The 26,369-nt window shown below is 34.1% G+C and overlaps 4 protein-coding genes across 4 annotated transcripts; 2 read left to right on the forward strand and 2 right to left on the reverse strand.

Moving 5' to 3' along the window:
- Positions 1–1,718: 1,718 nt before the first annotated feature.
- LOC145568451 (plant cysteine oxidase 3-like) lies at positions 1,719–9,801 on the forward strand. Its single transcript, XM_081627871.1, has 5 exons — positions 1,719–1,916; positions 6,277–6,428; positions 6,927–7,089; positions 8,733–8,933; positions 9,272–9,801. Exons 1-5 carry the CDS (start codon positions 1,796–1,798, stop codon positions 9,385–9,387), a joined length of 753 nt encoding a protein of 250 aa, XP_081483997.1. The 5' UTR covers positions 1,719–1,795; the 3' UTR covers positions 9,388–9,801.
- Positions 9,802–10,626: 825 nt separating this feature from the next.
- Positions 10,627–13,437, reverse strand: LOC145568452 (protein NRT1/ PTR FAMILY 2.8-like). The gene is made up of 3 exons (XM_081627872.1): positions 13,332–13,437; positions 12,859–13,076; positions 10,627–12,087 (listed from the first exon to the last, which is right to left on the reverse strand). The coding sequence occupies exons 1-3, from the start codon at positions 13,435–13,437 to the stop codon at positions 10,627–10,629; spliced, it is 1,785 nt and encodes a 594-aa protein (XP_081483998.1).
- A 2,159-nt stretch (positions 13,438–15,596) lies between these two features.
- Positions 15,597–21,491, forward strand: LOC145567316 (agamous-like MADS-box protein AGL65). The gene is made up of 12 exons (XM_081626574.1): positions 15,597–16,029; positions 16,309–16,568; positions 16,966–17,025; positions 17,114–17,132; positions 17,225–17,289; positions 17,372–17,387; positions 17,469–17,530; positions 18,205–18,301; positions 18,849–18,896; positions 18,998–19,125; positions 19,340–19,721; positions 20,948–21,491. The coding sequence occupies exons 2-12, from the start codon at positions 16,384–16,386 to the stop codon at positions 20,957–20,959; spliced, it is 1,074 nt and encodes a 357-aa protein (XP_081482700.1). The 5' UTR covers positions 15,597–16,029; positions 16,309–16,383; the 3' UTR covers positions 20,960–21,491.
- A 229-nt stretch (positions 21,492–21,720) lies between these two features.
- LOC145567317 (chlorophyll a-b binding protein 4, chloroplastic-like) lies at positions 21,721–23,642 on the reverse strand. The gene is made up of 3 exons (XM_081626575.1): positions 23,293–23,642; positions 22,284–22,699; positions 21,721–22,051 (listed from the first exon to the last, which is right to left on the reverse strand). Exons 1-3 carry the CDS (start codon positions 23,505–23,507, stop codon positions 21,915–21,917), a joined length of 768 nt encoding a protein of 255 aa, XP_081482701.1. The 5' UTR covers positions 23,508–23,642; the 3' UTR covers positions 21,721–21,914.
- Between the last annotated feature and the right edge of the window lie 2,727 nt (positions 23,643–26,369).

Raw genomic sequence — 26,369 nt, forward strand, 5'->3', positions numbered from 1 at the left:
TAATCTATTTCTTATACTTACATGAATCCTAAAATATAAAAATAAATTAATCTTCATGTATTTCTGATGAACCTTCTACTCCGAGGTTTATGTTCTTTGGAAAGAACTTCTCTTCTCTAGTGAAATTTCCACTCTGAAGCTTCAGTTCCCTGAGGGGAAACTTCTCTTCTCAAGTCTTCATTTCTGAAGCACCAGTTCCTGAAGGGAACTCTTCTCTTTTGGATTGTTTTTGTTCCTGGCTATCTTGTTCCATGGGATCTTGCAAGACACTCAATTTTCCTAGTAATTGCAACTGATCACACACTCAAACAATCAAGCTCTTATTAGTTTGTAAATAAGTTAGGTTGTGTCATCATCAAAATCATAAAGTCCGACAAGATCGCACCTCTAAATTTGTGGATGTATTGATTTTGTGTATTTGACGTCGTGAAAATACATTATTCGTTAGTTGGAATTTGCAAATTAGGTTTGTGTAATATGCGCATACTAAATTTGGTAGATAATATTTAGGTGTATTATTGCCAACACTATTATGTACGAAAGTATATGAAGTATCTCAAACAAAATCATTTTTTCTATAGCAAACTTCAATACAAGACACACTCATGATAGCTTATTATAAGATTGAGATGAACTTATTAATTACTTTGCAGTTTACAGATTTACCTTAAACCTTTACTTGAACCTCGTAATCTCAACTACTCCGTATTTTGTTATATACTAATTTGATAATTGCACATGTCAATCTGTTGCATTCATTTAATATTTCTCGTCTAAAGTATTAAGAAAAAAGGAAATTAAATGACTATATTTTCAATAATGTATATTTCACCCCAGAGAAAGTCTACCACAAAGCCACATTTTCCCAAATAGAATGAGAATTCCGACAGGCAATGGTAGACTCATGTCAACTTACAGGTACCCCTCTTTCCCTTCATGATCATACATCACCTCAACATCCTCCTAATCTTGCTAATTGAGCCCCCCCTTATCATGGAACCATTAAACTCAACTGTAATGGCTCTAAAAAGGGAACTCTGTAACAACTGACATCATTCTCTGTGCCTTTCAATCTCAAGTCATTTCCTCTCGTACTTTCAACCTTGGTACTACACCAATAAACTTTTTTTTTTGGAAGCTAGGGCTCCTTATTGCAGTGCAATAAGAAATCAGCCGTATTCATATCGAGGGAGATAACCTCATGGTGATTTTCTCAGTTTATAATATTAGGATAACGTGTAGTGATTTTCCTCAGTCTATAATATTAGGATAACGTGTAAAATACAGCATATGAGCATAATGTTATTTTAAGTACTCTCCGCAACTTTGACAAATGGAAAATTCACCACATACACAGAGAAGCTAATAAGACGACAGATTAGATAGCAAATGTAGGCCATTAGGTATCTACTTCAATATATATTGAGCCTTGTAATAGCCTACAACTCCTCTTGACTCTTACTAGTGAGTAGTGATTCGTTAAGTACAGTCTGGGTTGGATTCAACGAGGTCAAGTCGGGTTTAATTTCAAACTCGAGTCATGTTAAATTAATGTGTTCTTACAGGTCGAAATCTAAAATTGATATTTTTTGAGTAAATTAATGCTAAAAAATCTGTTGCACTCAACCAAACACAAATAGAGCCCACAGAATTTGCGCAACTCAGCCAATAAAAGTCGAAAAATAGAATAGAAAAAGCTCCTAATTTTACTTGTAAGAATGATAGAGGAAGAAGAACAATAAACACATTTCATACAATTTTCTTCATTAAGGATCTCCAATAAACAAGGGTGGATATGGCTAACAAAACCTCCAAAATTCAAACAATTTACGATTTTTGCAAGAAGACGTTTTCTCTGACTACAATTCCTCCTCCACCTTCTTCTCATGTCATCCAGAAGCTCTCTTCTCTTCTGGGTATTTTTCCATTTTCCCTTTCTTTTTACATTTTGATTTTTGCTTTTTATGTTTCAAAAATCAATTTTAGATTGATTTTGCAAATGGGTTTTCAGTCTTTTCAATAATTACATTGGAGGTAGTGTAATATGCTGAATTCTTGTTTTGATTTTTTGAGAATTGGATGTTTATGGGTTGTTTTATTGATGAATTCTAGCTTTTGCATGTGGGTATATCTAATTATGTGAGAATCTGCTGTTTTGTTTGCAGTATGTTGATTATTGTTGTGAATTTTTTAGGATTAGATGTTTATTGGATATAAAACTCATTTTATTTTTCAAGAATTGGATGTTTGTTGGAAATAGTTCATTATTTTTAGAATTGGATGTTTATTGGATGTAATGTTCAGTGAAATGTTCGTTTCTGCATGTGGTTATTGCTGATTATTTAGGAATTTGTAGTTGATGTGTGGAAAATTTGATGGTATGTTGTTAAATAAATACATACAGCATGGTGATAAGGTCTCTTGATTTGTGAATGGAGATGAGGGTAGCATGGAAGGCTACAAATTGTTACTTTTTTGCAGTCTATTTTACGTTCCGAAAATTAGGAAGGGGAAGGGAAGGGATTGGGAGGTAGATAACTGTATGATAAAAGAAAATTTTATTGTGTATTTGTGTATGATTTGCTCTTGTTTGTGAAAGAAAATTAAAGTTGCTACAAGAGGAAATTCTCCTTCAAGATTATGTTCCTTGCCATTCTTCCCAACTTTGAAGTTAAAATGGATTGGCATTTTGGATGGAAAGGACTAGATATCAACTCTTTTGTGACAGATGTTTAAGTGATCATGTGCTTTTGGAAATATCGGTATAGTGCATTTATTTCTTAAGTGATGGTTGTACCAATAAGGAGGTGTTGTACATCTTAGTGTAATTTGAGGATATTCAAACATGTCACATCTAAGCTGCAAGTTTCTGCTCTATGTGAAAGATAGGTGGTTCAATCCACCACCTAGAACTAACGGTTCTTTAGAGACGTACATTAATAAAGATATTGGAGAAGAATCCTTCAATTCTATCCTTTGCATTCCTTCATTATGTATTTATAGTGTTTGGAAAGCAACTATATAGGTGTTATTCTCTTTGTCTCCATCACGTGAGAAGGCTTATACTCATTTTTTTGAATAAGACTATGGGTATTGGGTAGGACAATTTTACTGAGACTTGAGGAATAGAGTGGAATAGTGACTAATCAAGTGCTATACAGCTATATCTTTCTATATCTTCCTATCCAGATCTGAAATCGATACTTTACTTTTTGTTATCATCACTCATAAAGGGGATACGCTCATCATGAAAGTGATTTTGTTGGATCTCAAAGTTAGATTCCCATGCCCATGCTCATGTCCATGCAACTCTTTTCCTCATTTTCACATTTTGAAGTTTTTTCCACCTCATTTTCACATTTTGGAGAATTTTCTGGAAACCAATGTACATGCCCCAGACTTGGAAGAAACTGAAGCTACTATATTAGTTTAATATTCAAATACACTCTGCTGTCTGCTCACAATTTTCTTTGGAAAAAGAATTGAACCATCAAGTTGGAGAAACTTGTTTTGTATAAGAGAATTATTATTGTTTACCACTCGGACTTAAGGGCAGATTGCTGATGCTATTTATAATAACTGATTGTGATCAATAAAAAGAAGAAGTGAAAGAAAGACATAAGAACTGGAAGCACTTGTGTTGTTTCCAGCAGATTATTGCCAGATTTATGAGCAATTGGGTATTAGACACCTTAAGGAGGTTGGAGTCTCGAGGGGTTATTAGACTGTTGGAGTTGGAAGATATGGAAATGGCGGGGAAATGCCAAAAGGAGAACCCAGAAGCTGGTGGGGAACAAAGGATGGGGTTGAAATCGTGGGTGTGCAAGCGTTGGATTTTTTTCTGGCAGTTCTGTTCTCTATTTTTTTCAAGAGAGTTTTTATACTAACTCTTGAGTGTTTTTGTTGTATTAATAATGCTTAAGTTTACTTTGTCTATCTAATCTATTCTATACTAAGATTACTAACACTTGAATGAGTTAGATAATCAAGATTTTTTTGGATGAGTTTTTATTTCTTTCATTCCTGTTTTTTAAATTAGGGATACTTTTTGTTGATGGGTGAGTATCATTTCAAGATCTTAGAAAATTGATAGGCTTACTATATAATTTAAATGGGAAAAAATGAGTTTGAAAATGCTCATGCTTTGGTGTGCCATTTTTCTCATCTTTAAAATTTTTGAACAAAATTAAAGATTCAATTTTCAAACCACTAGTGAAGTTTGCTATTAGAATCAGCTGTATCATTGCAGTTACTAATTGCCATATAGGATGTAAATCAACATTTTTCTGTATATTTATTTTTATATGGAAAATGATAAACATAGCCCAAGGGTTACATATAAGCTGTAAAAGGTAATATTAAGAATAAATAAACCTCAATAACACCGATCCACACGTGTTTTTGTCTTGAATTCTCAACTGTATACTATTTTAGAAAATTCATTTGGTGTTTATATGTATTCCTATATCCCTTTTTTTTTTTTTTTTTTTTTAAAAAAAATAAAAATAAAACGTATACTCTGAATTTTAAGGGAAAGTGTAAATCAAGTTTTTTAGTCATCAAGAGCTATATGGTCTCTCATTATTTGATGTGAAGGAGAGTATTTTGGGCGTTTGAGGGTAGTCCTCTGACTGTAAGATATTTTATAGTCTCTGCTTTCTCCCTTTCCTCCCCTCTTTGTTTTTCCTAATTCCCTTCATAGAAGCAAATTCAAAGGTACCTAGATATTATAGATTATGCAGAAGCCATGATCTGGCTTAGGTTGATTGGGTTTTTAACTGCAGAATATCATACAAGTATAATTCTTAAATTAGTTATGATTAATTTTGTATCGAGCAACTTGTCCAAAGAAGTGCTTGCAGTTGCTTATCTTGGAGAATAGAAGGAGATGCTTATTGGCCTCAAAAGAACAAATTACTTTGATTTTCCCTGAAATCAAGGAAAGAATGTTGCTAGTACTATAAAGTATGAATATTTGACATTAGAGCTTCACATCAACTAATAAGTAATAAATGAAGTGTGAATGCAAAATTTACTGGTTCTTTTCTTCCATTTATGCTGCTACTGAAATTCAACTTCTCTTCTGACTACCGAGTCACTTGCATTTCTCAGCTGAAATAACTTGTGCATCCCTTTTGCTCTTGCACTTACGATCTCTTTAGATGCTCAGATGAATTGTAAAAAGAACAGTTTAATTGTTTATGTAGTGGAATAACATGTTATGGACCTAGAATCATCATTTGGTACTTGTCTTAGTTTGAAGATTGCTGGCTTGCACAAGGATTTGATACCTACATGTTTCTTTTGTCTTTAAATTAATTGATTGATGTATTGGATGTAAGATGTAACATGTAAGTATACACTTCCTTACTGAAATCATTCAAGTAAACGCCACTTTACACTCAACAGAAAAGGAAAAGGCCACTTCAAAAGCTGAGATCCTTGTTTCAAGTTATCGTCTAGTTCGACTATACCACTATGCACCACTGCAAAATTTAGGAAAATCAAATTTAATCTATGCAGTTTTCAACATTTCTTAGCCACTCTGCTGTAGTACTGTTGGTACTTCAGTTTTATGCTGACAGCTCTTGGCAAACCTGGGTTTCCAATGCACAAGATTTCACTAAAAATACCAACCAATATGTATTACAAATCTCTTAGAATATATGCTATGCATTTTCGTTAGGCTCTCTGCTCTTTGTATTTAAAGTTAATGTCTCTTGACAAATGTAGCTCTCCAACGCACAAAATTTCACTAAAATGCCAAGCAGCCTGTATTATTGATCTCTTAGAATGTATGCCTAACTTCTTCAATTGTAAGAATGCTATTTGTTCTAGCAATTCATCGTTGCAATCTCTGTCACTAAAAAGAATAATGCCTCATATAGAACTTTAATTTTTTTTTGAAGAAAGGTGTAAATATGACAGGTTATCATTAATCTAAATTTCCACTTGCAAAAAGTTTTATTGGAAAGTTTGGTGAACATCACCAGGGTTGACCCATTTTTTAATATCAGAACACTGAGCATTAAGCTAGAATCAGGCCACATAATGGGGCCTGGATTGAATGCCATGTTTCTTAATATTTCAATGCTAATAATTAGTTTAGCTATACTCACATAAATTTCTTCTCATCTATCTATTTGTGAACAAATAGGCTATAGAAATGTTTGTAAAACTAATTGTGTGCCAGATGGCTTCTTTTTCGCAGCATGAAGACAATACAAGATATCTAGCTTTAAAAATTGTGATCTGTGATAATATTCTCCTTTGCAGACACTGTAACTCCCGCTGATGTTGGTCTGAAAGAGGAGAATGTAGATGATGACCGAGGATATGGTCTTTCTTTGCTGAACCCATTCAACCGAGCTCCTAGATGGGCTCAACCTATAACATATCTGGATATCCATGAGTCTGACACCTTTACAGTAAGACCATATCTCCTTTTCTGTATTACTTTCACTGACTCATGTGTGATTAACTTATTCATGCATCTTTAACCTGGAACTCCATTCAAGTTGCAGTTCACAGTTCAAATGCACAAAACTTCAAATGTAATTATATTTGTTCATTTGTTCAAATACATTAAGTTGTAATCATAGTTAATTTGTTCATCTCTTTAAAGCGTTAAACTTCACATGTAATTATTGTACCCGTCTAGTTTACTCTTCTTTCCTGTAATTCATTACATCTGTTCAACGCATAAAACTTATTACTGTAGATTATTTGAGGTGGTGCTTCATTTGTTTAAAGGTTTAGTCTTGAATTCATGTTACTAGTTACCAATCATTGCAGACTAGTTTTGTGTTGTCATTATGTCGTATTGCTTCAACTTAATTATGCAGGATTCATTGCATTAGCATGAATGTGTTAGTACTGACAGTCCAGTCTCCACTAAGCGCTGACATCCAGGTATGATTATGCAGATGTGCATATTCTGTTTTCCCACATCTGCAGTCATTCCTCTGCATGATCATCCTGGAATGACAGTCTTCAGCAAAATTCTGTATGGATCCTTGCATGTGAAGGCCTATGACTGGGTTGAACCTCCGCAAGTTGTTCAGAGCAATGGCTCTGAGTACCCTCAAGGTACAGTCAAAAATTGTTTTATATATTTATTTATTTAATTCTGGACCTAACACTGCACCGTCTGCACGGCCAACACAATTCAGTCTTTGTGGGCCAGGCTCTTGGACTCCTCGGAGTTGGGGAGGGAAGGGGATAAGGGAAAAACCCATCCAAGAATCTGCAGGTTGGAGTATTTATGAGTTAATTTAAATATTGCAAATATAAGAGAATATTTTCATATCTTGATTTTAATTATTGCTATTCTGAAAATTATGAATGGAATTTATCTGTCCTAGATTAAGGTGTATCATGCTAAGATGTTATTACTTCAGCCCCCATATACTGTTAGTAGAACTCTGTTTCTTGAAAAGCACGATTGTTGACCACCTCAGGTTGAAGGGATTTTACAACCTCTTTTTCCTGAATGTTGATTTACCTTACAGTTTAATCTTCCGAAGTATAATCTCCATGCTATGATGCAGTCTATGCAGATGAGTTTGTAGCAAATGCCTGTTTATGGACTTGTAAAGTCGTAGGAGTTTCTACTCTAAGTTCACTTTTTCGGGACTGAAAATTAATCATAACACCAAATAATAGCCTCAGATTAGTTTCTTTTTCTGTGATTTTATTACATCCCACATCAATTTTGTAATGCATGCGAATGTTAATAGCTTCAATGATTTGACGAAAGAGTATCTAGATAGGTGGATTTCCTATTACAGTAGGTTTAATCAGCTGGCTTGCATAATTTACCATCTGAGCTATCGGACTAAATTCTTGAAGTTGGAATAATCTCTCGTTCAAGTTCAATATCTCACCCTTTTTTTTTTCTTTTTCTTTTCTTTCTGTGAAGATTTCTTCCTCTAGCACCAGCATTGTGACCCTAGCATGAGAAGATGCAATCAAGATTTTTCAACTGGTTGCTTCTGATGCTTTGTTTGGATAGCAAAGGAGGGAAAGGAAGGGAAGGGGAAATGGAGGAAGGGAAGGGAAAAGAAAGGGAGGGGAGTGATGAGCTTCATTTTCCCTCCAAATCACTCCAATTTTGGAGAGATTATGCTTATTAAAGAGAGAGGGAAAATGGATCCCTCCCTCTCCTTCCCCTTCCTTCCTCCAATCCTTTACCCAAACAAGAGAATTTTTCCCCCTCCATTTCCCTTCTCTTCTTTTCCATCCATTTCTTCCTATCCAAACAAAGTGTTAGTGTTTTCATTATAATTTAAGCAATGAGAAAACTTTTCCCCAGTGTGAGGTTACTATAGGTTTCATTCTCTTAAAGACAATAGACAGAAATGTGAATGCCCTTCACTCACATTAGAGTGTCCAGATGTCTTCGAGGTATAAATAGAAGGTTGAGTTTTGACGATTACGCATGTTCTTGTTTTCCCCTGCAGGGGAAATGTTAAAGTGGGGTGCAGTTGGGATGTTTATTTTTTCCTTTCGATACTGGGGGCATTGGTTTTGGGTATTATTTTCATTGGAACCCTTGTTAACAGTGTTACCCTCTTTACCTCTTGTAATTACTTTAATTTTCAATGGTTGTACAAGTTTGTAACAACTAATTTGCCCTTTTCTTTTTCTATTTTTTCATAACTGCTATGGCACATAAAAGTTATCCTCAAGAACATTGTAACTCTTTCTTATTAAGATTCTTGTTTTTTCAGTGAGGTTAGCAAAGTTGGTGATTGACAAAGTTCTAACAGCACCTTGTGAGACCAGAGTTCTATATCCCAAAAGTGGGGGAAATCTACATTGTTTCACAGCAGTCACCCCTTGTGCCGTGCTTGATATTCTCACACCTCCATATTTGGAGGATGCAGGCAGAAAATGCACATATTATCATGACTATCCATATTCAAGTTTTCGTAAGTTTCTCACTTTTGTCCATCTTATTATTATATACAATCTGTGGTGGCAAGTTGCAGAAAAAAGGTTGAATTTGTCTCTAAACTACAAGGCTTGTACTGTATCGCTATAGTTTTCAGTTTTTTGATTTTTTTTTTTTTTTTTTTTTTTTGTTTTTGAAAGTCATATGATACATGTCATATAAAGAATAAAGATATTAGTCAAATTGATTGAAATCATGATTTTATAGAAAACTTAAACAAATAATTACTTAAAAAAAAAAAAAAAAAAGAACAACCGATAACGAACAGGCCTGAGTTATTTGCAATCCCCTGACCTTCTACTATTGTTATTTTAGCTACAAAAGAAGCTATAGATGATGGCAAAGAGGAGGAATATGCATGGCTTGCGGAGATAGAAGCACCAAATGTCCAAATGCGTCCTGGAATCTATGCTGGTCCTCTTCTGAAGTAAGGGTAACAGTGAGCTAATCATCAACCAATTAGAATCTAGTCTCGAAGTTGAATAGCTGTTCGTGGAATGATCTTTGCTTTGTGTGAAAGAGTTTGGTCAAACATACTTTACTTGCAAACTCTTCCACTCATGACATGGTGATCACAACTTTGAGACTGAACAAAGTAGAATAGACGTGTATAAGCTCTGTTTATGAATGCTCACAGTTGTAACTTGTAAGTGGGTTCGGTGTTGGAGAATTTTTTTCAATTGTACAATTTATAAGCATCTGAAGTAGTTGTTAATAGATCTCTAAGTGTTGTAAAGGGTGTTCAAAAAGTGATGAGGTTTGAGTCTTTGAGACTCTTTGACTGTAACAATCTTGGTTCATAGTTGTGCAAGCAGACTGTTAAGCGATAGAGTTCAACTTTTTCACTTGCTCATTTCAAAGCTGGCTTAAGTTAATTAGAATACTCTGTAATTATTATGTTTATGTTCATTCTAGTTCTTGGCTCTGCCTCATGCGAATCAAAAATAAATAAAAAAAATAATAAAAAAAATCGCAAATGTTCATGTTAAATCTATCATCTCCATAGTGTAGCACAATAGCACCATTACATCTTGTTGTGAAGTGATTATTTGCATTTTGTAGTGCTTGGTAATAAGGCTCAACTTGGCAACTTTTTATGTAATTTTCGGAGTTTCACTATTATAGGCGAATAGTGTTCGATGAAATAGTGGTTGAAGGTATAGATTTTAGCATCTGATTTAGTTTTGCGAAAAATATTAAAAATCATAATTTATGGAGCCATGGAGGTACTTTGTTCTGTCTCTCCAAATGATATTGCTAGTTTTATTGGACGGAGTAAGAATAATGCTGAAAATAACTTTTAAAAAGTAGTCACATCTAACAATTACGGAGTAGTTCAAAGTCCATTCAGTACAACTAATAACAATAACAATTACTCTTTTGAAAAACACTAAGCAAATCTAGAATTCCCACTAATGACAATTAAACTAAAAACACTTGATTACAATCTGCCAAGGCCTAATCATCCTAATTATATTTTCGCGACCACAAATGACATGACATTCATTGATAATGTAATTAATGAGGTCGGGTCTGCTAGTACAAATAATAAAATGGAGAACTATCTTGTTCAAATATAACCATGAAAGTACAAGAAGAAAGATCATGGATGACAAGGTTGCTAAGACTAACACAATAAAATGCAACATTGTTGCCCTTGAAATAAACCTTCATTCCACCCTTGTATGCGCGTCTATACTCGAATTTGCTGCTTCAACAGTCTTGGTGTTGTTCTTATCAATGAACACATATTTGCTAGCAAAGAAGGTAAAATAGAAGTAGTTCATGACTCCTACGCAAGCAATAATGCCATAAAAGTAGTCAAGCCTGTTCTGGTTAAGATTATGTCCACCCAACCATGCCACTCCTTGGCCGTTTCGAGTAACCCGGTATATGATGTTAACAATAGCCGTGGCAAAGTAACTGGCCATGGACAGGCTAATAAAGAAGATCGAGCCAGCCAATGATCTCGTACTTTCGGGCATCTGTGTGGTGAAGAACTCCATGATGGTAACCGCGGCAAAGGCCTCAGTTAAGCCAGACAGTATCTGTTGTGGTGCTAGATATGCCACACTAAGAGGAGAAACATAAGAGTGATTTTTTAAGGCCATCTCACGTCTCTTGGACTCAACCACCGCGCTTATAACCATACATAGTATTGACATAACTATTCCTATCTTGATCCTCACTTTGACTGACAACCTCACATCATCCTTCTTCAGTAGTACTCTGGCTAAGGGTAGAAAAATGCGCTCATATGATAGAATCCACAGGGTAAGAGCAGCCATAGCCGCGAAACCTATCCAAGCAGGGGGAATGGTGAAATGTGACCCAAGCTTTCGATTCATTTGAAGTGCTTGAAGGATACCGAAAGTGTTCTGTTGATCCATTGACACAAAAGACAGAATGCCAGCCAACCAAACAGGCAAAATTCCTATTAGGCATTTTAGTTGCTCAACTTGTTGGACACTGCAAAGGCGCCAATTGTTCTTAGCTAGTCCTACACGATTCAGCTCATCAGGCTGATTAATCAAAGCAGCTTTGTCTAAGAACATTAGTCGATTCGTTCTAGTAAGTTTAGGCACCATTGATTCTAACCGATCATCACTAATACTACTAGGAGGATCATAAAAATTTTGATGACATTCATCATTTTCTTCAAGGGTCAACTTCCTTTTTCTAAAGGCTGCAACAACCACTCTAGCCATGTCAATAAAGATGCTCCCTTGAGGCTTCTTGTATATGTAAGTAGGGCAACCAATCAAGAAAATCGAGCTAGAGAATGCAAAGCACACGGTTGGGATAGCAAACCCGATAGTCCAACTAATGTTGGTTTGTACATAGACTACTAAGGTGAGTGCTACCAAGAGGGAAAGTGTGAAGGAGAAGTACCACCAGTTGTAGAAGCGCGAATATGAGGCCCTTCCTTTTTCTGTTCTTATGTCAAATTGATCAGCACCAAAGGCAATGTTGCACGGTCTTATGCACCCGGCTCCTATGGCTAGCATCATTAGAGCTAATAACAGAATCGCGAGTTGCCAAGATGTTGGTGGGATACAATCTGCTGGTGGTGTACAAGGTGGTGGCCTTAATTTTGATATTCCTGATCCTAGAGTCAAGATTCCCATCCCCTGTAATTTCAAATGCTGGTTAGAATCAATCCATTTATTATAAACTACATTGTTACTTTTCACTATGTTAAAGTAATTTGTACTATGAATACACTATTGAATCACTCTTGTGTATAACATTTACACATACTCAAAAATGCAAACAATTGCTTTGGTTTCTTGATAACAAAGAAGTTTACTTGTTGATAGTACCCCCATTCAAGATACAATTTGAAATTTCTTTCTATTAATGATAGAATGTCGCATCGCGCAAACATTTCCATTATACATGGGAGTATTGTACACCTACTTTATTAATTGCTTATTTGCATTGGCGGATTCGTGTGCATGGTATACTACAACAATGTTTAATGGACATTATATCATCTTTATTTTATGTTTTCCTTTCGTTTATATGTTGATTAGAACGTCTCAATTATTAAATACAAATTAAATCCCATTTCTATTAGATTATACATTTATACTACTAGATACATTATATTTTATCCCAAGCTACTGTATTAACTAATTTTAATGTTATTATTTATCATTATATTATAAAAAATAATTAATCATTTCTAAATTCTAACCTACTAGTCAAAAAAAAAAAAAAAAAAATACTAGTACTTCACTACTTCATTAGTGGATCAAGTGTTGAACAGTTCAAACTCCCCCCCTCCTTTTTTTTTCTTTAAAATTAAAAATAATAATTTTGACCAAATAAAATTTTCTTTTGTAATAAAAATGGAAAAAGTCAATTTAAAATGCGAGGAAAATGGCAAAAAATCTTACCAGCATAGAAATGACAGAACCAATAAGCAAAGTCCAGAATCTACCAAGGTAGGCATCAGAAAGCAAAGCACCAGGCATCGTCAAAAAATTGCAACATCCTGACCATATATTAACTACATTTACCAATAATATTCCATCTATATTGTATTTTGTGCGCAAAAATACTGTTATATTTGAGATCAAGCTCATTGACGCCAGCTTCTCAAACGTTTCATTTGCTGCAAAACAAAAATTTAACAAAAACTATATTAGTAACAACATTATATTAACATTACATGCCCTAATTTTGACATGATAGCAACAAAGAGAAGATAGGTCCCACATTCCGACCTGTAGTGTAAATTGGACCTAGCACATTCTAATATGTAATAGTAGAGTAATGCATATATGTTGTTAAATAGTACGTGCATTAAATTGAGAAAATCCAAGAATATATCGGATTTTAAAAACAAAGTAACATGAATAGGCATTACCTAAGATATATTTGACGGCCCTCCAACCTCCTTTCTTCTTCGTCTTACTATAAATAATCGAAGAATTTTGAGTAAGATTTTCCTCATCTCTCCCTTCACTCCCCATTATAATGGAGATGTTAAAAATGATGAGAGGAGGAGGAGGAGGGGGAGCAAGAGAAGAGCAATGGTGGAGGAAGGGTAAAAGATAAATGTTGTGTTTTTATGACCAAAGAATTTATCTTAAACGAACCTAGGATTTTAAAGGATAGTTGACTTATATGATCCAAAAAATCCGGTATACTATCAAAACAAACTATGAGACAGATACACCAAAATATTTGTTTTAAAAAGAGAGAAATGAAAATAGGCAAACAGCTAGGAAAATTAGTTTCTTATAATGATAATATCCAACTTCATTTTAGGAGGTGCAACAGTACAATTCCAACTAGTTTGGCACAATACTACACTAGTTTTATTTTTTTGGGTCCGAATGAACCACAATGACAATGCGGCAATAATACCTCATTGGTACAACATTACAATAGTTCTTTGGCCAATTTTGGTGAATTTAGTTAACATCACTCGTTCACCACCATGTACATAACACAATTCCCCCCCCCCCCCCCCCCCCTCCCTTTGGTGTAGTCCGATTGGACATGTGAAATGTTCTTCAAATGAGTGGTCTAGAATGTGCTTGTTCACAATTGTGAGACACGTATTCATATTTAGAACCTTGTATATCTAGAAGAATTCCGTAAAGAAGTGGGAAGGCTCTATAACATGAAAACTAGGGTCTGTTCACTTCAGCTTAATTTTATTTCAGTTTAGTTTAATTCACCTCCTAATTTCCTTCTCTAATAAAATATTCATTTCAACTTTATTCAGTTCAATTCAGTAAATATGAACAGGGCCTTCGTTGGAGGATTGTTTTGCTTATAAATATGCAACGAGAGTCATTTGTAGTGGTATATATTTGAATGCGAGATATTTTTAAACACTTGTGATCTCTCTTTCACCTTTCTTTACTTAACTCAATACTTAAAATGAGTGAGATTAATCCCTCAAATACTTAAAATGAGTGAGATTTAATCCCTCAAATACTTAAAATGAGTGAGATTTAAGCTGGAATTAAAGGAGTCAATGTCACAGCTTTTTTTTTTTTTTTTTGAGAGTTTTAAAATTATGTAGTCTTTACCGTCAAATAAAATGGTTTCATCTTATCAATGCATACAATTTTTATAACAAAACACTTTATAAAATCGTATGAAATAAAATAAGGAAAAATTTCAACTGAAAAAAAAAAAAGGTTACATTTCATAATTAAAAATAGCAAATTAAAAATTAATATTGTATCTTAATGAAGCGTCAATAATTCCTTACTAAATCATACAAATCGTTATCTAAAATTGTTATCACTTTAAAAATATTGTATGATTCGTATTTTATTTTTAATGTTACACCAACACTAAAAATTCATATCATTCCAAATAAGATGAAAAGATTCAACAAGTTGAAAACATCATTTTGCAGTCAATTGTTCTTATATATGAAAGTTTGTTCAAACTTTAACATAACAAGAGAAAAAAAAAATAATGATTTTATAATGTAAAATTATTGTTAATAATAGATATAATGCATTTGGAATTGAAATATCACAAACCATATAAGCCTTGTTTAGTTCACCTTATTTTTATTTATTTCAGAAATAATAGATATATGCAATGCATTTGGAATTGAAATATCACAAACAATACACTTCTTTTACGGTATAAAATCAATACGTATTTGAGCTTGAAAATTCGTTATTTACGCAATATATATTTCAAATCTAAGCTATAACAATAATATTCTCTATAAAATGATCCAACTACATGATTATGTTTTTCATGGTGAAAGTGCCATAAGTTAAATATATAGTGTCAAAAGTCCAACTAAAAGTATAAAATTAAAAAAAAAGAAAAAAGAAAAAAAGAAAAAGGATGTATTAAATGGAGAAAGCGTCCATACATTATTAAAAAAAAAAATGGTTTTAACTAATGCTAAGTTACCTTAAAACTCTTTGATATATATTAATGAAAATCGGATTTACACTAAAGTTTTTGTGGGTTGTAAAGATCATTATGTAAACGCTTTATAAAAGTCGATTATCAGTAATCATAAAGTTGACAAACCAAAAGCATATAAAGATGATATTAAATCCAATTAATTATAAATACAATTGGACTAGCGGATAAGTATACAAATCACGCATTACACATTTACACTAGCGAGTGTTTTTCCCGGGAAAATGGGGAAATTGGAACAAGAAATGGGTGCCTAGAAATGAACCAAAAAAGGGTCATAAATCAAAGCTTAGCTCCTCTGCAATTGCAATTTGCAAACAAACAAACAAACAAAAACAACACAATTTCAAATCTGTTTCTCTCTCTTCCTCTCCTTGTGAATCTCCAATCTCCCTATTTCACTCGCAAACCCAACGCATTGAACTTTCTAACACCGCCCGATTCTCCAGCCTCAATCCCCCCGTAATCACAGCTCTACCTGTCAACCCCTTTTTTTTCCAACTTCCCTTTTTCTCTCTCTTCACTCATAATTTTCTTCCATATTCATCATCTTGATTCTTCTATCTATCAATACCATTTTTGGATTTCTAATTTTTTCATTCTTTTCCCCTTTTTCTGGGTTTTTCTCTTTTTTTGGATATCTATCTTGCATGGTATGTCCTATTTTTCCTTGTTTCTTTTTTTAACTTAAGCAATTTTTGTCTTTCTTTGTTTTTTGCATCTGGGTTTTCAATTTTTCATCATTTTAATCATCATAATAATGATATTGATACATACCCTTTATTGTTTATAATCGAAATTCAAATTATTAACCTATGCAATGTAGACGGGGTTTGATCTCACCCCGGGATTAAAGCTCGGGTTGTTTGCTATATTGTGGTACTTTATGTTGATGAATAATGTGCTAATTTTGACAAGTTTGTGTTGTTAAGGATGCATAAGAAAAGAAGTTGCAAAGGTGATTGGCGGTTGTTTGGCCGGAGAGCATTTGCTAATAATCTTGAAGAATGGGAAGGGTTAAACTAAAGATTAAAAGATTGGAAAGCAGTAGCAACCGTCAAGTAACCTATTCGAAACGGCGTACCGGAATCATTAAGAAAGCTAGGGAGTTGGCTATCTTATGTGACATTGACATTGTTTTGCTCATGTTCTCTCCCACAGGGAAGCCAACATTATTCCTTGGAGAGCGTAGGTATAATTTTATTGTTAAGAACTATTGATTTGCTTGGTTTTTCTTATTTGTGAATGTTACATCAATGTATGTATGTATGTATGTATGTAGGACTTGAAACCGTATAATGTTATGATTTCAAAGAGGGGAGAAAGTGAGATTGTATCTAATCATGTTTGATTAGGAAGGATTAAAATGAAAGTAAGAAATACTTGTTGGTTGGTTAACTATAAGAGTTTGGGAAACTATTAACTATGTATGTTAGGAAGGTTTCTCTTAAATTGGTATGAAGCCACTTTGAGTTGTGAAGGGTGTATAAAAGTGCTTACTTGATTTAAACTACTAAAACATTATCAAAAGCGTAGTCTATCATTACATTTTTGAAAATTTGAAGTTTTGTACCTGTATGCGTTTTCAGCAACCTTGAACAAGTCATCACCAAGTTTGCTCAATTAACTCCACAAGAAAGGGCAAAAAGGTTTGAATTAACTTTTGCATTATTATCACCAGTTTTGAGATTTTGATTTGAAAATTGTGTCTGAATGTTTGTGTTTTTGTTGCAACAGGAAATTGGAGAGTCTTGAAGTAAGAATTTCCTTTCATCATGTTACAATGGTTTAGCTGTCTTTTATATTGAATTTATGTATTCTGATTATTTCTCTTTCTTTTATACATAGGCACTAAAGAAAACTTTTAAGAAGTGTGACCATGATGTAAATATAGAAGACTTTGTTGCTTCAAGGTATGCAATTATAAGTTTTTTTTTGTATCTTCATTAAAAGGACAAACTTTGAAAGGATCTGATGTTATATTTTGCTTTGCAGTAGTCAAACGGCTGAGGTATGATTGGTTGCTCGTTCACTTGACTGATTTACATGAGACCTAGCTCTTTCTTTGTGCTTAATTTGCTGATTTGAATAGGAACTGGCTAACCAAGTGGGGCTATTGCAAGCACAGATTACAGAAGCACATAAGCGATTGAGGTGCACCTTTGACTTTTAACTATTCAAATATTGCTTTTGACTAAGCATTTTCTGGCAGCAACATTCACATATTTATGTAGACTATGCTCCAAATTTATTGCAGTGTACATGAAAGTATTTAAATTTACCTTTCTTATTTATTGCTGAGATATTAAGGGTATTCAAAGTTCTAGCTCAACCTGCCAATATTATACGAAGCATTTGCTATATTTCATGCATAGGCTATTAGGCTCTGTGTCTTATCTACTTGTGCAATTGATCTAATATGATGATTGCTATTCGTAATGTGTCTTTTACATGTTTCTAGCTTTCAGAGGTATTTAGTAATCTTGTTTAGGTTTCTATTGTTATCTAGGAAACTCGGCAGTTTCTGTAATTTCATGTAAATGGTGAATGCTGATGCTAGACCTTTCTTTTCTTCAAATGTACTGGCAAATGAAGCTGTGTCGAACTTGCGTGAAATTCTTATATGTTATCCTTTTTGATGTAATGCATTGTTTGGCCTACTATTTTGGAAATGATATAGGGGAGTCTGTAAAGTGTAAACCTCAATTGTACCATGTCTGGATGCACACCAGGATGATAGTATCATGCTGTCTTTCTATTAATAAGGTGTTGTGTGTTGAGCATAATTTCAGTCCATAATTTTTTTCCACGGTACTTTTATTGAACAGCTGTTGGAGTAATCCTGATAAGATTGACAATGTGGAGCATCTACGGCAGATGGAAGACTCCTTGAAGGAATCACTTAACCAAATCCGCTTACACAAGGTACAAATATGTTGCACCTGCAATATTTATTTATTTATTTATTTTTCTATTCACTTTACCTCATCATTGCTTAATTCTACTACTAGTTCCATATTAGAGCCTAGTTTACATTGCTTTAGGGCACATAGATTAAGGAGGGAGAAGAAGTAGGGCCGGATGGTGGGTGGGTGTGGTTCCAACTTAAGAGATATATTAGAGAGAATAAAGTGGTCAAAAGTAGTATGTCAAATCGTCAACATTGCTATAAATCCCTAAATGATAGACGTTAACATAGCTTTGGGATGGAAGGAGCATTATCATTACCTTGACTTTTTCAAAAAAATTGGTGGAGGGTGGGGTGAAGTTATGGTGAAGGTTTCCTAATGTCAGTAATAGTATATATGTACATTGTGCTAGAAAATTGTTGCAGAACATCCTTACTATAGACTTTAGAGGAAATGATTTTTTTGTTGGTTAACTTATAATCTTGTCAATAAGTCGTAACTTATCCTATAATCCAACTGCTGAACTTCATTTGTAACTAATGCATGCAATTTTCACCTAACAGGATAATATTGGAAAACACCAATTTATGTCTCTAGATTGCAGTAACCAGGTAAAGTACCTACACATCCATTGAGGTGGAAATCATTCTTTTACTGGCTGGCATACTTTCATTGTCTTTGGAAGATCATACAATTACTTTTCATATTGCAGTTTCCGAATGGGATGCATATTCCTTTGATGATGGGTAATATGCAAGAATGTCAGCCGTTATCATGGCTTTCGAATAATGACAATCAACATCTACTGCTGTCTGAAGACCCAAACTTTTTATCTCATAGGTGAGTCCTATTCCTTTACTACCTTAAAATTTCTTTTGCCAAACTGTATAAAATAGTCCTGCAGTACTTTGCAGGATTTTGTAAATAAATTTCCATTATGTATTGTTCTGTAAAATCAATATCATCATTAATTCTTTCAACAGCAGCAGTATCTTTCTTCTGCCTTTTCTTCAATATACTTATGTCTGTTCTATATTATCAATGTTTTCTTCAGAGATATGAAGTGCACCAGTGATGCTTCTCTATCTGGATACTCTGGATACTACGGCGATGCCAAATTAGAAATGGAAAATGCCAGACAATGTGAGAACGCGAGACAAGATTGTGGTAGCTTAAATGAGCTGACTGCAAATGCATGCATGGGAGTTCAAATTGGTGAGCAGTATCCATACTCCCCATATGGAAATATAAATCTGCCCGAGGAGAAGAAAGTGATGCCAGATAATGGGATCAATTTTCAAGGCAATCCGATGGATTACCGAATTCCTGGTCAATTTGATATGCCTAGGTCTATATATGATACAAGGCCTCAACCATGGGCTCCTGCTGCTTTGCAATGTCCCATTCCTATGTTCAATGAAAATTCATACCCACAGGTTGGTTCTCAATAGCATCTGATATTGTTGGTTAATTCCATGTCCGATATCTTGATTTTTGCCATTCTTTTCTAGGTTCCCTGTTAAAAGAGTTTCATTAATGCTTTTAATGGTGTATGATAATGCGGTCTTAAGAATATTCTTGGAGCTCAAATGCTGTCATATGGCTCTGGTGTGTCTTCAGAATTTTTCTTTCTTTATCCTTCTTCCTTCGAACAAGTTACAGCTATTTAAACAATTTGCCAAGCCACAAGAATCTGAAATTCTGTCTCGCCAATAGCCATTCTGTGAAAATCATGTTATTTGGTTATTCACCAAAGACCACAGGAATTAAACTGCCACCTGTCCACCATATGACTCGCATTCTCCTTTTGGTTTTAGGTCTGTCTTGGCTTACACTTACTCCTTATATCTTGTACATCTTTCTCTAGCTGCCAATTACCACAAGTTCAATGGTTAAAAAAAAAAAATTCTATTTTATGATGGAAAATTCAGCAGATAGAGGTATCCATTTCTTTCATGGACTTGACAACCCAAGCTTCAATTGGACTAGAAATCAACATACAGCGTAAATATTATAGAGGAAATAAACGGGAGGGAAGGGAAGGAGGGGATGAGTAAGGAAAGGGAAGGGAAGGCAGGGCAAGGCATGGGAATGTGTACCCGTGCATTAGTGCATTTTCCTACCAAATCTTTTCAACATTTGGAAGGATCTGGTTTATATAAAGGGGAGTAGAACTGATCCTGCTGTCTCACCCCTCTTTTTTCCTTCCTCTCAAACAAGGGGAAATGGATACCTCTACTTCCCTATCATCCAAATTCTTTAATTTTACATGGTTCACCTGAATTAGGCTAATTAAATTACTGTCAAGTGTGTTGGTTGCCTGTGAAAGATGTTATCCCTGGAGTTTATTTTGATCCTTTCATAAGCAAAGGAAAAATTTTCTGGCATGAGCCTTTGTATATTACGAAGTTTAGTTTTACTCTTTGATGATTTCTTTCTGTTATATATTGGTTAATAGCTCCATAATTGCTTGGTAACATCTTAATGTGAGAATACAATGTCACAGAAAAGATATTTTTTATAAAGGCCAGCAAAATCAGGATGCTGACACGCTTTTCTAATCTAGTACTTGTATGTGTTTAAAAATGTCTCTGTTGTGCATGTAGGTGCTTAGTGTCTACATGATACTCTTCAACTAATAATTGTTTTAATTTTGCTGCAGCCTAATTTGTGACTGAGGTATTGGCTAATCCACGATAGCTTCCAAGAGGATAGGGTGCATGTTAGCAGAAGTTTAAATCCGTGATGAATGTCAATTATGGGAGCATAAAAGTTCAACTAATCAAATCTTATGTTCTGGATGATACATTTGAGGATGTCTGATTTGGTGGGTTGTCTGATTTACCATAACACTTGCTGTATAGTATTTATGTATAGAAAGTATAGGTGGATACATGTAGCACATTCTTGAAAAAAAATACGAAGTATGTCAACTGTGAATAGGGCCTTTTTACTCTTTTTATCCCATTTTTTGGTTTTTCCTCCCATTTTGGGGCAATTTTGCTGAGGTTTCTAGTGACCGATCCTGTAAATTAGAGTTCTGCACTCTGCAGAGTTTACTGTAACTTAAAACATACTCCGAATCACATAATACATTACAATTTTTTTGCTTAAAAAGATATTGAAATTGGTCTTCTCTCAGCAACTACTAGATTTGTAACCTTACAACAAATTGATGTAACCTGGTAATCACATCTACAATGATGACAAATGGGTCAGTTTGGGTATTTTCAATTTCATTCACCTTTGGGTGGCGAATTATTAGATGTTTGGATCAGGTCGAATTATGATTGATTTTCAAAGAGTTTGGAGTGGTAAATCCGATCTTTGTATTCATTTATATTTTCAGATAGTTCGTGTTTGAATTGAGTGATACTGGGTATGCTCAATGCGAGATGATTATTCTGAAGTGAAAGTAGCTCAGGAGTCTGAGAGTAAGAGTAGTAAAGATAATCATTTTATGAAAGCTAAGATTAGTAAAAACAGAAGTGCCAACTTTAGTTGTCCTGTACATTGAAAACCCTTCAATAATTACCAGAGAAGCTCAATATCATATAGTCCACAAAAGATTTGATTGTTACAAAAGAACTATGATAACATGGTCTTTCCATCTACTAGTCGAGTTGGACTTAGTTACCATACAATGTCTGGATAATGGTGTTGTGCCATGGGTCTGATAGATGCTGCAGAAGGTTGTCGAAAGGCCCCTTTCCGGTCACATTGTGCTGCACGATGAATCCTAAGAATGCCAACATAGCCAACCTCCCTGCCAAAAATGAAACATACAAAGATCAGCTCGATTTTGACAAATATTTCCATCAGATTACCTCAAACTCTAGTCCTACTTCGCTAAGCAGCTGCATATTTAGCTAAAACGTTTGGAGGTATAGATGTAAATAGTGATCTTAGACTGGTCTAGGTTCCACAAATCGACTTACTGAAAAGAGAATGAAAAACAGTTGCATACTATAAGCATTAGAAGAGGAAAAAGGCGATACCATTAGCAAGCTCCTTCTCCTTGGCCTCAAGAGTAGGTGCAAAGTTAAGAGGGTTGAATATACCACCAGGGTAACCACATTCATTAGGAGGCAAGCTGTATTGCTTGAAAATAGGGTCTTGGTTAACACATCCAGGGTTCTTGATGTCCTGCCATCTCCTAATCTCGACATAGTGGAACAAGATGAACTCGATCACAAACAAGGTTGATGATGAGGCGAAGTACTCTGACTTCCCTGCATCATACCATTTTGGTACGTTGATGATACCAATACTTGTAAACACCTCTGGTAGCAGCATACCGGCAACTCCAAGCATTGCCCACCGCCCATTCACTAACTCGGCTTGCACGAACCACCTCAAGTTCTCTGGGTCCTCTGCTAGTCCCAAGGGATCAAATCCATTGTCTCCTGGAAGACTGAATTTTATTTGTACACTAAAGTGTTAAGTTCAATTTACTAACTTGTACACAATTTGTACCAAAAAATGTATATCTACTTCACCAAATATCATCTACATATTTACATACATCTAAGATAACTAAGGCCACAATTCTTAAGGCAACTTGTTATTGATAATTTTTCAGCTAGATCCTTTAAATTTTGTTATTACTCAGTTAAAAACAACAACAATCATGATTTTAATGTAACAACTGCATTGGCCTCTAATATTTAGGATCTGATGATTAGATGATTTTGCCTAAATATTCATTATAATAGCTTATATTTGTTTTTATCTACTCTTTATCACTTAATTTTAACAAGAACAAAAAAGAAAATCAATCATTAATCACTACATAATCTTTTTTTTTTTTTTTTAAGTCAACAACTTTTTCTGAACATTTCATGTTCCGTACTATCATGTAACTAATTATTTTAAGTAAAGAGGTTACAATCTTAATAAAATAAATTGCTTTTACTACGTATGAAATACTCCTTAATAATTCCGTTGTTAATTTAGAAGACTTGATCAAGTATAGTTAAAAGAGTTGAATTAAGTGTTAAATGTTACCTGCCAGTAAGATAGTCAGGAGAAGCCAAACCAGGCAACCACTCTCCTTTCTTAGCCTCAACCTTGAGAGAACTAGTAGTTGTAGTAGAGGGCAACCTAACATTGCCAACACCACATTCCTTGTTAAGCTTCCCTGGAACACCAGTCAAAAACCTCGATTTCGACGCGCACGGGCGGAAACCGGCGATCGAAGCCTGTGTGGTCACGGCTGCCATCCTCAATTGATCAATTAAATTTTAATTCAAGCAAACTAGCTTGTTAGCTAGGCAAGGAAAAAAGATGTGTAACAAAATGTTGATGTTATGTTACACTATCCCTTGTAATTTCATTTCTAATGCATGTCTTGTGGCTCTTGTTTATTGGGAATGATGTGTTATTTTGGTGACTTGGATTTTTTTTTGGTGGGGTAATCCAACGGCTAAGATTGGGTTTTGAGTCTTTGAGAGTTGGAGATTAGCCAATGAGAAATGATTTTTGCTATCCTTATCTAATGTTATATCCATATATCTATTGCTTTGTTTCTGCTGGTTTTTATAGATTATATGGGTCCCATTTTGATGCCACGTAGGAAGATTTTTCATAATTGAATCTGAGTTACCCATTTAGCAATTGACAGCTGGTAGGCTGTATTTCTTTCAAACCATCCATATTATATCTAGGATGATATCAAAATGTGATCAAATATGTTCTATTGCTCCATATTATGATGAGGAATAAGTAGGATTTGAGTTAATACTTGGGTAGTGTTAGAGAGAACCATATGTATAAACAACAAAGACATTTTAAGCAAAATTGATAATGAATTACAATGCCATCTTGTAATTTTTTTTTAGTTGATGAAACTTATCTTCACTTAAAATAAAGTCACTGATTTGATTTTAATAAAATACTAAAATTTGATATAGTCTATTTGAATTATTGTGTTGGTTTGGCTAAACTCATTACACTTATGTATGAGAAAAAGGGCAAAGCATAGTCAAATGAATTTTGTTAGACTCGTCTCATCGTCTACTTGATTTTCATAAGTTATTCTTACACAATTAGAGAAAGTAGCAATAAGTAATCGAACATTAAAGTTAGTTATCATTTGTATATTTATTGCCTAGTCTGATCTGATCTAATTCTAATAAGAATATATAAGTAATGATATGAGTTTATGATATAAGTAATGATAACAAGTCCTTAATAAACATTCAACAAGATTGATAGCGTTTACAGTAGAAAATGGATTTGATGAGAACATTCTTATTGAAATCTTGGTCGTTTAAGGCGGAAATAGTCTAATTCATTCGGAAATTAGACTACTTTCGACCATTTTCCCTTAATTTTCTTTAGTTTTGCTATTTAGGTTTCAATAAATCTACATGAGTAGTGTAGAAGTGTAGATATTCGTCCATCTCCCTGTGGTGGAGTCGTTAGTTTTTGTTAGTTTAGTTGTTTGTTTATGTTTAGGGTTTGTTTGTGTTAGGGTTTATCAAAAAGGTAATAATCTTTTACCCTATTGTCAATTTGTTGGTAAAGATTTATTCGGGACAGCAACACTTGTCAAGTTTTCAAATGCGTTCAAGCAAATCAGATGAAAATCATCACAACTACAACAAACTGTTAGACTGTCTCTCCAAAAAGACTGCAAATTCTAGCGATGTGTGTGAGAGATGTGCCACAGTGCAAGATCTTTTAACGATCGTAGATTTAATGAAGGAAACCTTATTTGATTCAATTTTATGTATTTGTTAATTTAGATTTCATTTGTATATGCCGGATGACTTTTTATTAATGAATTGATTTGTTAAAAAAAAAAAAAATACACAACAAGATTGATTGCGTTGAGTAGCCAACCTTATGTTGTTTCTATCACTTAAAGGCTCGTGGTAGCATTAAGTTAAATAAAGGTGACATGTATATGTTAATGGCTAAATTGACGGTTTAAAGGCAAAATAGATGATTGAAACCACACAATGACACAAATGGACTCTCAAAGTATTGTCGGTTCAATAAGCAATTCGACCATTTACATTTTCAGGTTTATAAAAATAAAAAAATTGTTTAAATGCGAAGGTTACAGACACGAAATCGTATCATTTTCGTGGGTTTTAAGACCTAGTTTATATAATGGGCTCTTTCGATGTCGTGGGTCTATGGGTCGCATCCCAACCTCTTACATTTTTGGATCTATAAAAGTAAAAAATTATTTAAAACTGAAACTAATGCACACAAATTACACAATCAAATCGTTTTCAAAGCTTTTGGTACTTGGTGATGAAAACGTTTCAGGATGGTAACTTGGTAAGTGATGCATGAATGCATCATGGGATCATAGTCTCGAACTCTTGGGGTTTATGGAAAGTATCTCACTCTCTTTCATTTTTTACGGGTCTGAAAAAGTCGAAAATTATCCAAAATTGATGATTTTGTAATAAAGAAATGTGAGCTTGAGCTCAAGCTCTCACCATAATTCTTGTACCACCACGGGATGCGAGTTGAACACAATCCGGGACTGTTTGTGTTTAGTGACATCGAGCAATGGGCCTGGTCAATTTGTGAACAAACCATGATGTTTGTGTGAGAGCTAAGCACAATCTCCCATGTCATCCTCATTGGGCTTGACACACTTTTTGACCAGCCTGCTCAATTTTTTTAATCCATATTTCTAATTTTAATTTTTGAAGAATAATGGTCTGGGCTCTAAAATGTTTACATGACCGACCAATCTGATCTACTGATTTTTTTTTTTTTTTTGAAAAACTGATCTACTGAATTTTGATCATATTCGTATTCATATACTTCGTATATACATTATACGTAGTATAAGAAACAAAACTAATCATGAATTTGATTACTACGTATTCTAAATGTCTTTGTTCATAATATCTAATTTTTAATGATGTCGACAATACTAACGTAGTAAGATCTACCAAAATGAAGTCTATTCTCTCTGTTTTTTTTTTTTTCCTTCCTTTATGGCGGAGGTTTGGTTTACTTCTAGGAAGAATAAGTTTCTAAAAATAAGGTAAAATAAAGTTATGACATTGTTAGAGCAAGATTAGCCCTGTCTTATCTTAAGATTTTTTTTCCCA

This window comes from Chenopodium album, chromosome 11 (genome assembly GCF_948465745.1).
Source record: "Chenopodium album chromosome 11, dcCheAlbu1.1, whole genome shotgun sequence".
NCBI classification, from domain to species: domain Eukaryota; kingdom Viridiplantae; phylum Streptophyta; class Magnoliopsida; order Caryophyllales; family Amaranthaceae; genus Chenopodium; species Chenopodium album.

Coding starts and splice junctions, on each gene's coding strand:
- LOC145568451 (XM_081627871.1), top strand. CDS start 1,796: ATGGCTAACAAAACCTCCAAAATTCAAACAATTTACGATTTTTGCAAG. Junction 1,917..6,276: donor GAAGCTCTCTTCTCTTCTGG/GTATTTTTCCAT, acceptor TCTCCTTTGCAG/ACACTGTAACTCCCGCTGAT. Junction 6,429..6,926: donor ATGAGTCTGACACCTTTACA/GTAAGACCATAT, acceptor ATGATTATGCAG/ATGTGCATATTCTGTTTTCC.
- LOC145568452 (XM_081627872.1), bottom strand. CDS start 13,437: ATGGGGAGTGAAGGGAGAGATGAGGAAAATCTTACTCAAAATTCTTCG. Junction 13,077..13,331: donor GGCCGTCAAATATATCTTAG/GTAATGCCTATT, acceptor TTTGTTTTGCAG/CAAATGAAACGTTTGAGAAG. Junction 12,088..12,858: donor GTTCTGTCATTTCTATGCTG/GTAAGATTTTTT, acceptor TTGAAATTACAG/GGGATGGGAATCTTGACTCT.
- LOC145567316 (XM_081626574.1), top strand. CDS start 16,384: ATGGGAAGGGTTAAACTAAAGATTAAAAGATTGGAAAGCAGTAGCAAC. Junction 16,569..16,965: donor TTATTCCTTGGAGAGCGTAG/GTATAATTTTAT, acceptor ATGCGTTTTCAG/CAACCTTGAACAAGTCATCA. Junction 18,897..18,997: donor CTCTAGATTGCAGTAACCAG/GTAAAGTACCTA, acceptor TTCATATTGCAG/TTTCCGAATGGGATGCATAT.
- LOC145567317 (XM_081626575.1), bottom strand. CDS start 23,507: ATGGCAGCCGTGACCACACAGGCTTCGATCGCCGGTTTCCGCCCGTGC. Junction 22,700..23,292: donor CCTGACTATCTTACTGGCAG/GTAACATTTAAC, acceptor AATAAAATTCAG/TCTTCCAGGAGACAATGGAT. Junction 22,052..22,283: donor GGAGAAGGAGCTTGCTAATG/GTATCGCCTTTT, acceptor CATTTTTGGCAG/GGAGGTTGGCTATGTTGGCA.